This window comes from Lepidochelys kempii, chromosome 3 (genome assembly GCF_965140285.1).
Source record: "Lepidochelys kempii isolate rLepKem1 chromosome 3, rLepKem1.hap1, whole genome shotgun sequence".
Lineage (NCBI taxonomy): Eukaryota > Metazoa > Chordata > Testudines > Cheloniidae > Lepidochelys > Lepidochelys kempii.
This window is the reverse complement of record NC_136382.1, coordinates 100,820,508-100,834,730: the sequence shown is the minus strand read 5'-3', so window position 1 is coordinate 100,834,730 and position 14,223 is coordinate 100,820,508. Positions and strand designations below refer to the sequence as shown.

Here is a 14,223-nt window from a genome sequence, read left to right as displayed (position 1 = left end):
ACCAGAAATAGATTTTTCTAGTCAGGGATGGTATTATAACAAGTACTAAGCTTCAAATACTCTCACCATCATGTACTTCCACTGATGTCATCAGGCAGAAAATCCCTAGAACCTCTCCATCAGGATTTTAAAATAATAAAATAAATAAATCCTGATCTCTTTTCTCTCATTGAATGCCAGAAATAAACAGGATCACAACTGTTACAGCCCAAAATTTTTTAATGTTTTTCTCTGCTCGTGCCACGTGTTCTGTGCATTCTACATGACAGTGAATTTTGCATGTAATTCACACATACAATTCAACTTCCAGGTTTAAGGAAAACTCTTTTCATAAGGTTAGTAATTCCTTTTAGATAACTGAAGATGTGTGTTAACATAAGCTTTGTATATTGGATGGTATCCCTTTTAGTTTAAAAGATGACTCTCCAAACTTTGTACATACACTATTAAATATGAAAACAGGCCAATCTGTGCCTTTCTTTTATAATATTTATGGAAATTCAAACGATATAGAATTCCAGTTACATTCTAGTAAGTAACAATCCACTTTAAGAGCTGCTGTCAAACTGGGTATCTACTCTGCTCTTCGCAGGTGGTCTTAGTCTTCAGCCTTGAACCTTATCATATACAGAAAGACTGCGTGTATACCCATGTATAAATTAATGCATATAGTACTTGTGATGTTGTATTAGAAATTTTTATTTTTTTCAGTGTCTTCCCAGAACTTCTTGCGCTGCTATAACCATAACTTTGTCGGTTATTACATGTAATTAAGCTTGAAATATAAAATATCCTTTAAAATACCCTTAATCAGGAAGTAATTAGCTCCCTTGTTTTTTCCTTATTAAAAGTTTATCTCAGCAGGGTAGAGGATAAAAATGGAAGTTAATGCTGTAGCCTTGCCAACATTTGAAAACAAAGAACAGTAACAGTAACACCCTGGGAATGTATTCTCTGCCTTCTTTCTCCTCATTCCGTAATAGACTTACTTTAGGAAACACTGTATTGTCAATGAGAATTTACAGAAATTATTCAGACAGGATTGTGGTATAAGGCTGTCCTCACAGTCAAAGAAGGAAGACACGATGTTTAGTAGTTCTGCTGTACAAGCATCCTAAAATAGGAGGGTGTGCAAATTAACCTTTCATTAAAATGGCCACCATTTTTGCCTACTTACCTGAGGAGGGAATCCCTTCAATCAATGGAAGATCTTAAAAATATATTTTAAACTCAGATGCTTCCTGAGGAATTTGCAAAAGCTACAGGGAATGCTCAGATGCTTTATCTAAATTCACAGAGGACTTCTAAAGGTTTCAAATACTGCAGTAGGGGAGTCTCTAAAAGGGACCAGATTGGAAATGGCAGCAGCAAGAACCTTTGTAGATAGATGTGGATTCTGTGCTGCAGTATTCAGGAATTTGAGACAGCATTGTTTCTTTGATTTCAGGTTATCCCAAACTTAGTGCAGTGTGGACCACAGCTTAGCAGAGTAGATTGTCCACAAGGAAATTTCTTTTCATACTAGTCCTTGCATAATAGCCATATGGCATCTAAAGCAGTTGCTTGCATGAGAAAGTATTCAGGAACATACTTCTACTCTTTATCTCCCTCTCCCCTGGGGTTTTGTTTTGTTTTGTTTTTTCTTTTTTGGATTCCCTGTTGCATTTATGGTCTGTCCCGCATACTTTGCCTATGCCTAGGCATCTGGTTCTCTCATCCCCCTGCTTCTCTGGACATTCCTTCCTTGCTGTGCCACCAGTTCCAGTCCTTTTGGTGGTCACCTCCTGTTTCTTCTCTTCTAATATGTAACAGTGACAACTAGGCTGGCTGCTCCTCATCCAACTACTTCAAGTAATAGATCTCTCTCTTTTGCAATAAAGATCCTGGATATAAAAAGAAGTAGCTAGAAACAAAGACTCGGTATCCCATGACCAGCCAGTTCTTCATAGACCACAGTTTTGGAACTGTCAGAGTTTGCAACATGAGAAACCTTAAAGTTGGTATAGGCATTGAATGCTAAAGCTGTGGGCACCAAACAAATAATGTAAGATCTATATCCGTTGAGATGCTTTGAGTAATTTTCCAAGGATTTAGCATGTTATCATTTTTGTATGTTGCTGGACCATTACTGGCTTTTTCCCCTCTGCCTTGCTCAAACAGAACTTTTAATCTTTTTCAATTATCAGTATCTTAAATGAAAACACCAATCTTCTAATTTCTAGAGCATTGATCTTTTAGCCAGATGCTATTAACTGCTGTTAGTGTCACTAATTTCTATTGTTGAAATACAGTAGAACCTTGCTAATTCTCAGTGATATCTGGCAGACCAATAGCAAATTTCTGAATATCATGATTAGCAATTAAAGCGGAAAAAAAAAAATTAAAACGGTAAGTGTAATCCACTGCAAAATTTATAAAATTCAGTTATTTTGATACTTGTAGCTTAATTTTCTTTGTACTTTTTTGCAAGATAAGATCAACTTTTACCAACTTTTAACGATCTTATATGCTATTTTTATCTGAAGCTTGAATTTTAACATTAAACAATTTTCCTTTCCAAATTAACTCATAGTATGATGAGCAGTTACGAAGTGCTGCGCTAAAGCATTTACTAAAACTAGCGAAATGACTTTTAATCTCATATTTGTTTTTTAGACTTGTATCACCAGAACAGCCTCCTAAGGCGAAATTCCTGACCTTGGGTTCCAAGTTCCGCTACAGTGGCCGTACTCAAGCACAGACACAGCAGGCTAGCAACCTTATAGACAGACCAGCTCCATACTTTGAGCGCACCTCAAGCAAACGTGTCTCCAGGAGTCTTGATGGGGGTAAGAGATTCTGATAAGGAGATATCATGTATTACGTGACTGTTTCATTGCATCTTGCTGCTTTCTAAGTTCAGTTTATAACTTTAGAAAATCCTAACATCTGCATGCCTAGAACGTTAATAATCAGACTTTATGAAATTTGCAACTCAGTTCTACAGATTTGTGTGTGTTGAGTGCCAACTATATTACACCTATTCCCAGGTGCTTTGTAAAAGCATTTTCTGCAGTTCCTAACGTGTTGCTGTTTTTGTGTTTTCTTGGGGGGGGGGGTGAATAACCTTTTTTAGCAGTGATACTATCACTGCGCTAACATCGTGAGCTGTAAATCTTTTTGAAGAAGCTTTGTAGAGTAAATACAAATTTTGCTAAGCCAGACCTTTTTTTCAAAGGGTTACTACACACATTACAAGTAATTATTGTGGATATTTAAAAATAACATTGGTATGTCTACTTGCCCATCGCTTAATGAAGAAATCTTAAGCATGGAATTAGACTAAAACACAGGACTTCTGGGAGCCAGCAGGGGAAAATGGATGCCTAGATCTGGAGTTCCTGCTCAGGCCCACAAAAATCCACCGACATCCACTATATTAAGGTCACAGTTTTTTTTGTCTCTGGGTGGTTCGTTCTGTTCTTTAACATCCTAGTAGCAAATTGACCTGGTTTTTAACCCCTCTCTCTCCCCGGGTTCCCCACAAATCACAAAGAAACAGAGGATCTCTTTCAGCCCTGTGCAGGGCAGCATGACAGCACTCAAGGAGGAGTGCCTAGTAGGCCTGGATCAAGTCTACAAAATTCGAAAGCAGATATCCAAAGAACAGATCCTGCTTTAAGGAAATATCAAGGATATCTCTGAAATTAAAGTTGCGACTGCACCACACCAGCTGAGTTTTCAGAGGCTATCCTCCAGCACTGGGAGGCAAAAACTAGAACCTCTATTTTAGAAGACCACGTGGGCTCTGTTAGGATCACTAGAGACAAACAATGTCTGATCCAAAAGCTACATGATGAAATCAGTGACCTGGAGGGCCGGTCCAGAAGATTTGAGAGTGGCTGGCTACCCTGTGGAAGTAGAAAAGGACAAGCTAGTAGAATTTTTGTCCAAGATACTTTCCTTACACCTTGATACAAAACTGATCCTCGAAAGAGCCTGTTGCTCCCCAGCCCCCAAGCCCTCAACTAATGCTAAGCCCCTCTAGCTTCTCTTCTGTCTCAACTCATGAATTCCCCTAGATACACTTCACCCTACCCATAGCCCTGAGTTTTGGTGGGCACAGCAGAAAATGTTTGCTGGGACGCTTCCCGCCTTGAGTACCTGTGGCTAATTTACTTACATGTGTTTCTTGGAACATAAAAGGAATCTGTCACCCTCTGAAAGGGGTTAAAAGGTGTCTCACTTAGGAAACTTGAAAGCTGATTTTCTATTTCTCCATGAAGCACACTGTATTGAGTCTGAGGCTGAAAAGCTTAAAGACTGGATTGGTGACAGTATTTGTAGTAATTACTCAGCCAAATCTAAGAGTGGAGGTGTCAATCCTGTTCCATAAAAAACTGAGCACACAAATCCTATCAACTGACACAGACATGGAGGGAAGATTTGTAATTGTTAAAAGTTAAAGTAATTGTTAAAGTTTTGAACAGTTTGAACAAACTAGTCTTGGTGCCTTGAGTCATGAAAAACTCCCTCGACTGGTGTAAGGACCCTCGCAGTGTTTGTGCAGGGGTCTCCTTTGCTCAACCATCTCCAACATCAGTAATAACAACAGATGCATACCTTTTGGGCTGGGGAGCCTACAACAAGGAGGTTTCTCCAGGGACTGGAGAACCGCTTCCCAGAAGTCAGATACCCTACACTGGCATGGGATCTCAACTTGGTGCTCAGATTCCATACAAGGCCCCCTACCCCACTTTGAACCTCTGGCTACTTGCTCCCTTCTATACTCGTCTATGAAAACAACCTATCTTGTAACCGGTTTCAGAGTAACAGCCGTGTTAGTCTGTATTCGCAAAAAGAAACGGAGTACTTTTGGCACCTTAGAGACTAACCAATTTATTTGAGCATGAGATTTCGTGAGCTACTCCGAAGGCAAGGGACACTCGCCTGAAACTTTTCATATAAAACCAGTCCATGAGATATCATTTTGATCCAGGCACTAAGGACCCTCTCAGAATAGAGTAGTCTTCTTCCAAGAGTGCTCTGGTGAGTATTACCCCAGAATTGAGGGGTGTGTACCATAGAACTTAATCAAGCTAATTGCAACCATATTGTGTGCATTCAGCCATCATGAATTAATAAAAAGAACACCACATAGTTAAGGGTTAATTTGGACAAGCTAGGCTTTTGGAGGCAAGGTCAAATAGTAGCTGCAGGCTTGCAGTTTCTGCTAATGAGAATGGAAGGAGGGGAGAAAAGTCAGCAAATTATGAGATTGAAAGAAAAGTGCATGGAGACCTTGAGTTTGGGTGCCTTTTGATGTAGAAGCTTATTATGGCTAAGATTGTTAAAGTGTTTTGTTGATTGAAGTTAGGAGAAGTGATGACCCAGTAGGGGTCAGTATGAGCTGTCTTTTGTAAAAAAATAGTTATAAAAAGACTAGATAATAGAGTGCTTTGGAGCAGTTCTCTTAAGCTATCCTGAGAGACTTTTTTCTGACCCCGTATGCCACAGCTGGGAAGCGATCAGCCATCATAGAATATCAGGGTTGGAAGGGACCTCAGGAGATCTAGTCTAACCCCCTGCCTAAAGCAGGACCAATCCCCAGTTTTTGCCTCAGATTTCTAAATGGCCCCCTCAAGGATTGAACTCCCAACCCTGGATTTAGCAGGCCAATGCTCAAACCACTGACCTATCTCTCCCCCCCCCATCGCTGGCCTGCTACTAATTACTCAATACCATCTCAGATTTTAGGTATTTATTGGATGTTCTAAACCTATTGTTTAAGTCTGTGTGTGCTTAAATCTAATCAATAGTAGTTTTAGATAAGATCATGCTTGCTTGTACCAATCTTTCATCAGTAGGAAGTGCTGTGTTCCCATTGATTTAAACCTGACATCGCCTGGAGTGAAACAGTTAAGTTACCACAGGTTTGGGTTCTGAAAACCATGGGTAACAGTGAGCTCTGACTCTGCTGTAAACTCCCAAGCATCTTCTTTGTAAAAGACGCTTTCTGCTATTCCTGCTCTCAAGTCTTTGTGACTGGCTTCTGAGAGGTGTAGGTCACAGCGTTGCTCTGCAAAAGAGCACAGGCATAAATCACTTTCCCAGGGACCTGATAAAATAAGGAGTTTAAATTCTCACTGACTTTCAATGGGAAATTAGGCACCTAACTGATATTTGTGCCTTTGACAATCTCCCCTTGTAATGTACACTCCAAGGCATTCTCTTGGTTTACACTAAGTCAGTAAAACTTTCTTGAGTAATTATTTTGCAACTTCGAGCCAAACAAATGTTTAAAATCAGATGTTTACATGTAGGTATTGTTCTTGGTACAGTGTCAATTCCATATCTGCTCATACTGCCCCAGATATGAGATTTTAATAGTTTACCATCATCTTCTAGGGTAATTAGATTCTATTTTTTCCCAGTAAAAGTGTGGTTATCTTTGTAGATTATTGTAATATTAAAGTGATTCATCCGTACCCATACAGCTGCTTCTTCTGCTTTCAAGTTTCTGTGGGCATCTCTCTGTGGTGTGCTACTGTCATGGTTATACAGGTCCAATGCTCTGAAACAGTCCCTGGGAGGACCCCTTCAGTGTGCCAGACCCACTTTAGGGTCACATCTCACTAGAATAAGTCAGTTGGCTTCACTGACTCCTTAGATCAAACCTTGGCGCATTCAGCACCCTTGCTTCACACCATGAGCTCCCTCCAGCGAGTCCACATGAGTACACCCAAAGGGAGCAATGCACTCTCCCATCTTAACCTGCAGTGACTCTCGGCCATCGTTGTAAAAGCAGAAGGGTTTATTAGCAGTCTGGAACGCAGGGTAGAAAGTCCTTGGTTAACATAGACAGCATAATCAATCTTGGTCTGTCTCAGAGCCATCTGACCCCTTGTTAGTCCCAGTCCTGGAGCATCCTCTTCCAGCAGCCAACACTTAACACCCCCACCTGGCACCTCCTCAGTCCTTTGTTCTTGTTCCCAGGCAAACATTGTCACCATGCCCTCCGCAACCCTTTTCCAGCTGGTCACACCTGGCTGGCTTCCGAAGTAGGGTGGATCATCCATTGTCATTAATTGCTAGGTGCCAAATGTCTGGGCAATTGGAGTGGCCATTGTCTTCTCAGACTCTCCATGGTCATGGGGGCGCACGCTACAGGCCGCTAGGAGTCAGTCAAATTTGTATCTCTGCATCTCTACAAAGAAAAACAACTTTTTCCCACCACCTAGTTAACCAGGCCTCACGCAAGGGAAACTGAGGCATGCACAATAGTCATACAAAATATTATAAAAATTTCCCACTCTGTCACACCTACCATTTCTGTTAGCTTTCTTGACTTGTGTAATCCTGTCAGAATTCTTCACTCATGTATATTTATTCTTCTGCCCACTTTTCACTGCTTCTTGCATCTCTTCTCAAAGGTGTACTTATTTTAGGGTGACCAGATATACCGATTTTGTAGGGAGGATCCCAATGTTTGGGGCTTTGTTTTATATAGGCACCTATTATCCGTCACCCAGTCCTGATTTTTCACACTTGCTGTCTGGTCACCGTAACTTATTTAAACATTTTTAATTTCAGGTTGAATGTCTGCTGCATTATTGCCAGTGTTTTGGCTGAGCCAGCTGGTCTTAGAGCTCCTCCTGCTGGTTAATACTATTATAGTGATTCTAGCTGTCAGAATAAAATTGATTCAATAGCTGTCTTTTGTATTCATGCATGCAACTGAAGTGAGCTGTAGTTCACGAAAGCTTATGCTCAAATGTGTTTAGTCTCTAAGGTGCCACAAGTCCTCCTTTTCTTTTTTGCAAATACAGACTAACACGGCTGCTACTCTGAAATCTGTCTTTTGTGTTACATGATTCATCAAATATACATATTAGGTATTGCCAATAATTAGCTAACAGGGATGGGTAAACCAAGCTGAATAAAAGAAAAAACAACTCAAGTTTCTCTCTGGATACAGAGAGAATCTTGAAAAAGTGTAGCTTTTTTATATTGAACTTTGTGTGTTTCTACAGTGCCTGATGTCTGGGTTCAGAAGTAGAAATACTTTGAGAGATTTATATATGCATGGTGTATTAGCTGCTGTATTAGCTGAAAACAGAATGTACTGAAAATATCAAATTTGTGCAAGATGGTTTTTATCATGGGGATATGATGACATGTGCAGCCTACATGTTCTTTGTTCTTGTGGTTTCTGTTGTCACCAGAAATGTGGTGGTTTTTAAAATGGCTACTTGACTATAGTGTTTTCTCTGTATAGTACATACACATCACAATTAAGAACAGTTATCCATTGCAGGTTGTATAAATGCAGTTAGAACCATACACTTGGGATGTTATCATAACTTCATTTACTGTTCCGTTCACAGTGTTCCCCTGCATTATTCTTATCCCTGAATGGCTAAGCCATTGTAAAACAGAGTATTTTATGTTCAGAAGTCCCAAAAATAAAACTTCCAGCATACCCAGAATAACCAAAATTTTCGGTTCTCTAATAGCTCCTGTGGGTATCACAGACCAAAGTCTGCTAAGGGACTTTTCTGCTGCCACAGTGGGACCTGCTGGTGATATGGTCTTTGCTGGTGAAGCTGTTGGCCAGACCAAGTTAAAAAACGGCGAAGGTAGAGATGAGGATGGAAGCCCAACTAAAATTCCACAACTGGAATTAACCCAGGATGAAAAGGTATGATGGATTGTAACAACAAAAACAACTCTTAACAAACATTTAAAGTGGAGTTGTATGTCTCTTAAAAATAACAAGCAACATACTAGAAGATATTGTTAATAAATTATTTCAAACTACTCTGTTTAACCATATATGTACACACAAAGTATTTTATATAACCAAAAGGAAGGAACAAATTGCAAATTTGCATGTGTGACATTCAATCTTGTGAATTTTTTCCTTTTAATTATTGCTACAAGTTAATTTTAATTTGTCATAATTAGGCACTACTTAAACACTTGCGGTATATAATTGTTCAAACTGAACTTTCTCTTAGCTAAATGTGGCTCAAAGTAAGTTAGTTTATACAATTTTTACTCTGAACAAACTTCCAAAAATTGTGCTGTCATACACAACCTGTTTGGTTGTATATATTTTCTTTGAGTAAATTTCAGTGCTTAACATGGTGCTTGCTTTATTTGCCAACTGCAAAAATCTTTTAAGCTGTCCTTTTATACGTCAGTATCTGTTATAGAAACACATTGACTTATTAAAATTTCCAAGTAGAACTGAAAGACAGCTTTCCAGGGAAAGTTCGGTTTGTTGATGATGGAGAAATTCTAATGCAAGTGGCAATTTACTTGTCTTATTTATTGGAGTTAGCAAGGAAGCAGATCATAAACTTTAATTTGGATTAGTTTTATGTGCTTTCACATCAAGATTTGAGGCAACACCTCTTTCCTAAATGTAAGCTCAAGCTTTGGAGTTCAGACGTAATAGTCTGTGTATCTTCTCTGACATGTATTCCTGTTTTTCCTGGGAGACATCCAGGAATTTTCCTTGCTATTGGGTTTTAAAAACAAACCTTAAGGAATTTTCATTTTGAAAACTGCATTTTTGTGAGTTAGGCAAAGGGTACCCAATTCACTGCCCAGGGGACAACATTTGGGCTGCTGAGTCTCCCAATGCAGCTGACAGCCCAGCCCACCTCATCCTATAACTGCCATGTGAGACCAAATATGAACAGCCTCATGTTTTTATTGCCAAAAAACTTAAACAACTAACTTCTAGTCAATCAAGGAAGACACACACAGTTCTATATTTGATGAAAACATGTATTTAGGTAAATTAATATGCAAATTTTGGCTCCTGGCAAGATGCCAGTGTGGTCCCTCAGAGTCACAAAGCTGGGGCACCCTAGGACAGATTAGGTAACCAAGAAAAATTCCTCAGCCATGGGATGGAAAAGCTAAATGGTTTGGGAAGGGCTTGCATGTTTTATGAAGCTATTCGGTGTAGCTTGCTACATGTACCAGCTCTGCAAACAGCATTTTCTATTTTTGCTGTTTTTAAATTCCAGAGGAAATGGTAGTAAATCCTAGGATCAAAGTGCCTGCTTGTCTTGTTACGTCCTGCTGTATACCATGAACTTTCTGCCAAAGCTTTGAATGTTTGCTCCCATCTGTAGTAAGTGACTGCACTTACTACCGTTCAAAAGTGCAAAGTTTGTCACAACCTTAAAACAAAAAATCTGTAGTGAATTCAGATTCAGAATTCTTAAAACTGGACAAGTGGGCTAATTTTAAAAATACATGGGGCTTTTCAATTTTTATTTGGCTTTTATATTGCATTGGTAGTGCTAGCTCTACTTCTGAGTAAAAGGTTTCACTAACTAACAATTTCTTTTTTCCCCCCTCTTCTTGTGCATTCTTTCTGCCTACAAACTTACATTTTGTTGTGTTTTCATATTCAACTGTTGCTGGACTTTTTTTTTTTTTCAGTCCCTTCACATGTATCCACCATCACCACGCCTTCACTGTGTTTCATCCTATCCCACAAACCTGCCAACTGTCCCTGAGATGGACATGCTTTTGGACATTTCAGAGGAAGATCCCTTTTGGGACTATGTCCATAGCCCCTCGGACTGCTGGGAGTGCAGTCCCACGAGAGTAATACCAACTCACAGTGGAAATGAAGTGACATTGCCTAATAATATCTTGGAGCCTATGAGACTCCCAGTTAGTCGCCCGTCTCCTGCAATAGAGGGAAAGCCCCATAAAACAGTTGACTACAAAGATACTGAGTTTAGGTTTTCATTAAAAGCAAAGAGTTTGCTAAAGCTTAATTTCCTTTCACTGCTTGATGAGGATGGTTACATCAGTTTTCCTAGCCTCCCTGAGGTTTGCATCTCCTATCTCCCACCTGGCCTTCAACACTATGTTCCTATCACCTCTCCCTCATTCATTCCCTCTTTTCTCCTTATCTTTGTGCTGCTTCTCTCTGCTTTTCAATCTGTTCCTTTCTCGCTCACATTTTCCCTTCCTCTCGCTCTGTCCCTCTGCTACCTGGAGCCTAAGGCGACTTCATTGAGCGCCTCTTATGACAATGACCTGAATGACAAAGCAGAGGAAGAGGAGGTGTGTAACTTTGTCACTTAAATGCTGCCACCTGCACTTGGACTTTGCATCTGCACACTGAGAAGCACTCAACCTTGCACACATCCTAGTGTACAATATAAATGTCTTTGTAACTGTTCTCATTAATGGTAACTTGCCACTGATATACTGAGTTTCTCTTAATAAATAAATGTCTGGTTTTTTTCTGCATGAATAACAGTGTGTTGCAACATACATAATTTGATTCTATCCCCTGGGTGCTGTATCTAAGGAGGAAATTATTTTGTAGTTGAAAAGATTAGAGCACCTTGTTGTTGTTGTTATTTATTAGATATATTTTGGAATAAGATTAAATAATCAGTAAAGTTGTTGAGCAACATTCCTCTGTTAGACTAATCATTAAATCAGTCCTAACCTATTGCCCTTCTCAGTCCATTAACTTTGAAATGCAGACATGGAGCTGAATCTTAGAGGTTCTGTTTAAATCTGTAAAGTAAAAATCTCTAAAAGTCTGTCTCTTATTTTAGTTCAGCAAACTGTGAAAGCTGTAAACAGTGTTCTTTCTTATAATAGTATCCCTGTGGATGCTCCCCTTCAGGTGGTGCGCATAAGCCTCTTGATCCCTGGATCATAGATTTCTAGCTAGCACTGTCCAGTCAGCCCATGCATGTGCCCTATGCCTTTTCATGGGAGACACCCTGCTATATAGGGGTGCACAGACTAATAGCCCTTAGTTTCTCCTCTACTGCCTTGGCCCGAGACAGAACATTGTCCTCCTACAGCATTCTTGGACTTTTCTCTTAAAGTTAGTTACTTTATAGTTGTAGGTTTCTGTTTAGAGTTCAGTATAGTTAGTTAGTTTTAGCTGAGAAGACTGTTTGTTTTTTCCCTCCCTTTTATCCCGGGACATTTGTCTTCTCCTGGTGGGGTACGCCTGGTTTGTCATGCTTCAAACATTACCACTCTTACTGGGAGGCTAAAGTGGTAAACAGCAGGCATTCCATGTGCATCCGTTGCCTGGGGGAGTCCCACATCTCTGAGAAGTGATCCTTCTGTTTGGCCCTGAAGTCCAGGGCTTGGAAGAACAGGGAGATAGAACTCAGACCGTTGGCTATGGAACATTCCAGGCAACTGCTCTGTAAGCCAGGTCAGGAGACACACCCCCACCTGCCCGTACATCTGTCCCCAGAGAGATTCAGTACCCCATCAGCTTCAGAGCATGCTTCCCCTAAGGAAGGGAAATCTTTGGATGCTGGAAAGACTCCCAAAAAGAGAAGCGCAGACTTTATCTCTAATGAACCAGCTTCAAAAAAGACTGTCAAGACTGTCCCTGTCAAGGTCTTCAGTGTCCAATGTTACTGTTGAGGCCAAGGACTCTTTCTTGGGTACTGCCAAGTCTTGGAGCTCTAAGGACAGGAGGCATAGCTCTGTTAGGGCACCTGTACCCTCCACAAGGATGGTAAGCCATCGGCACCAAAGCATTCTAATGAGCTTCTGGTGTTGTGCATCTTAATCCAGCCATTGGTACCAATGCAAACAGCTCAGCAGGGGGTGGCTATACAAGCGGTACCCTCTGTACCGAGCAAGCGTCAGTGCCTGACATCTACAACATCTGAGTTCACCCATCACTGTTAACGCTGTCACCTCCAGCTATGGCATCCAGTACCATAGGTGTTCTGATACCTGAGGGACCTCTCAGTGGACAAACCAGAATCCCTTTTGTTGTCTGGTACCGAGTGTGTCTCAGAGACCTCAGTCTTTGTGTGGCCTTTCTGTGTCACAGGACTCTCCTCCATCTACATTGGCTGTCCCCCATGGGAGGATGCAGAGGATGACTCCCCCCAATCGGTATCCTCAGTTTCTCCCAGGAGTTCTTATGTACTCCTTTGGGAAACCGCCCGTGCACAGAGTGGACCTTGTGTGACACCAAGGATGGTGGAACCAACCTTGTATGCCACCCTCATTCCTTATGGATCCCTGCAGTGGCCATATTTTGATGTGTGGCGTGCACAGAGTGGACTTTGTGTGACACCAAGGATGGTGGAACCAACCTTGTATGCCACCCTCATTCCTTATGGATCCCTGCAGTGGCCATATTTTGATGTGTGGCCTGCCTATCGCCAGCAATTTAACAGTCCACCCATACCTTCTCTCAGGGAGACCAGGATTTCGTGTTGTCCTCTACCCATTTATGACAGGAGGAGATGTTTGAAGAGTAGGAGGCTAGGGCAAATGAGGAAGTTACCCCTGAGATTCCCATTTCACTGTCATCGCAAATGAAGCAGTTGTGTCTCCACCACCTTCCCTGGCTGACGTCAGACAATTTCAGGACTTAATTAAAAGGGTAGTTGACAGCTTCCAGATCCCTCTGGAGGAGGTCAAAAATCCACAGCACAAGCTGCTAGATATTTTGCAGTCAGCAACACTCTCCAGATCAGCACTACCTGTTAATGAGGCTCTACTGGTTCCAGCTAAAATGGTATGGCAGACGCTGTTTCACCAATGTGCAAAAAGGCAGATAGGAAATACTATTTTCCCCTGAAGGATTCAGACTTTTATTTTCCTGTCCCCCACCTAACTCAGTCATGGCCAAATACAATGTTACTAATTACAAGATGTTCACAGCATTTATTGAGTATCTGCCACACAACTGCAGGGAGGAATTCCAGTCCATAGTTGTAGAGAGTGAACTATTGGCCAGAACAGCTCTCCAAGAGTCCCTAGACTCTCAGACACTGCTGCCAGATCCATCTCCTTAGCAGTAGCTGTGCACAGGACATCATGACTCCAACTTTCAGGGTTTCTGATAGAGGTTCAGAACATTGTAGGGGATCTCACCTTTGATGTTTATAAGCTCTTCTCAGACACCACAAATAACTCTCTGCACACGCTGAAGAAATCCAGGGTTACCCTTTGTTCCTTGGGCATTTACATACGTTATGAGCAAGAAACGTTTTAATAGAGCACAAATTGCTCAGACATCATGCTGTGCTCAGTTCTTGGGATACCACAGACCTGCAGAACTCCCCAGGAAGAGACAGGTTTCAGAGGAAAAGGGCCACCCAACCACCCTTCATCACCACTCAAGCATAATCTAAATAGTAGTTTTGATGAGTTGGTTGAGAGTTCGAATCCTCCCACTTCTCTGATTTTACAGTTGTGTCC

The 14,223-nt window shown here is 41.0% G+C and overlaps 1 protein-coding gene across 21 annotated transcripts in view; it reads left to right on the top strand.

The window, feature by feature from the left end:
* Window positions 1-14,223, top strand: part of EPB41L2 (erythrocyte membrane protein band 4.1 like 2) — a 248,946-nt gene that overhangs the window by 197,608 nt on the left and 37,115 nt on the right. For 11 of the 21 annotated variants that reach the window (XM_073337316.1, XM_073337314.1, XM_073337315.1 and 8 more), the window contains exons 12-13: window positions 2,656-2,828; window positions 8,496-8,680. In XM_073337316.1, coding sequence (XP_073193417.1) covers window positions 2,656-2,828; window positions 8,496-8,680 — 358 coding nt within the window. Of the gene's footprint in view, window positions 1-2,655; window positions 2,829-8,495; window positions 8,681-10,443; window positions 11,080-14,223 lie in introns of all 21 variants that reach the window. The other 10 variants (XM_073337300.1, XM_073337305.1, XM_073337304.1 and 7 more) reach the window with 1 other exon arrangement.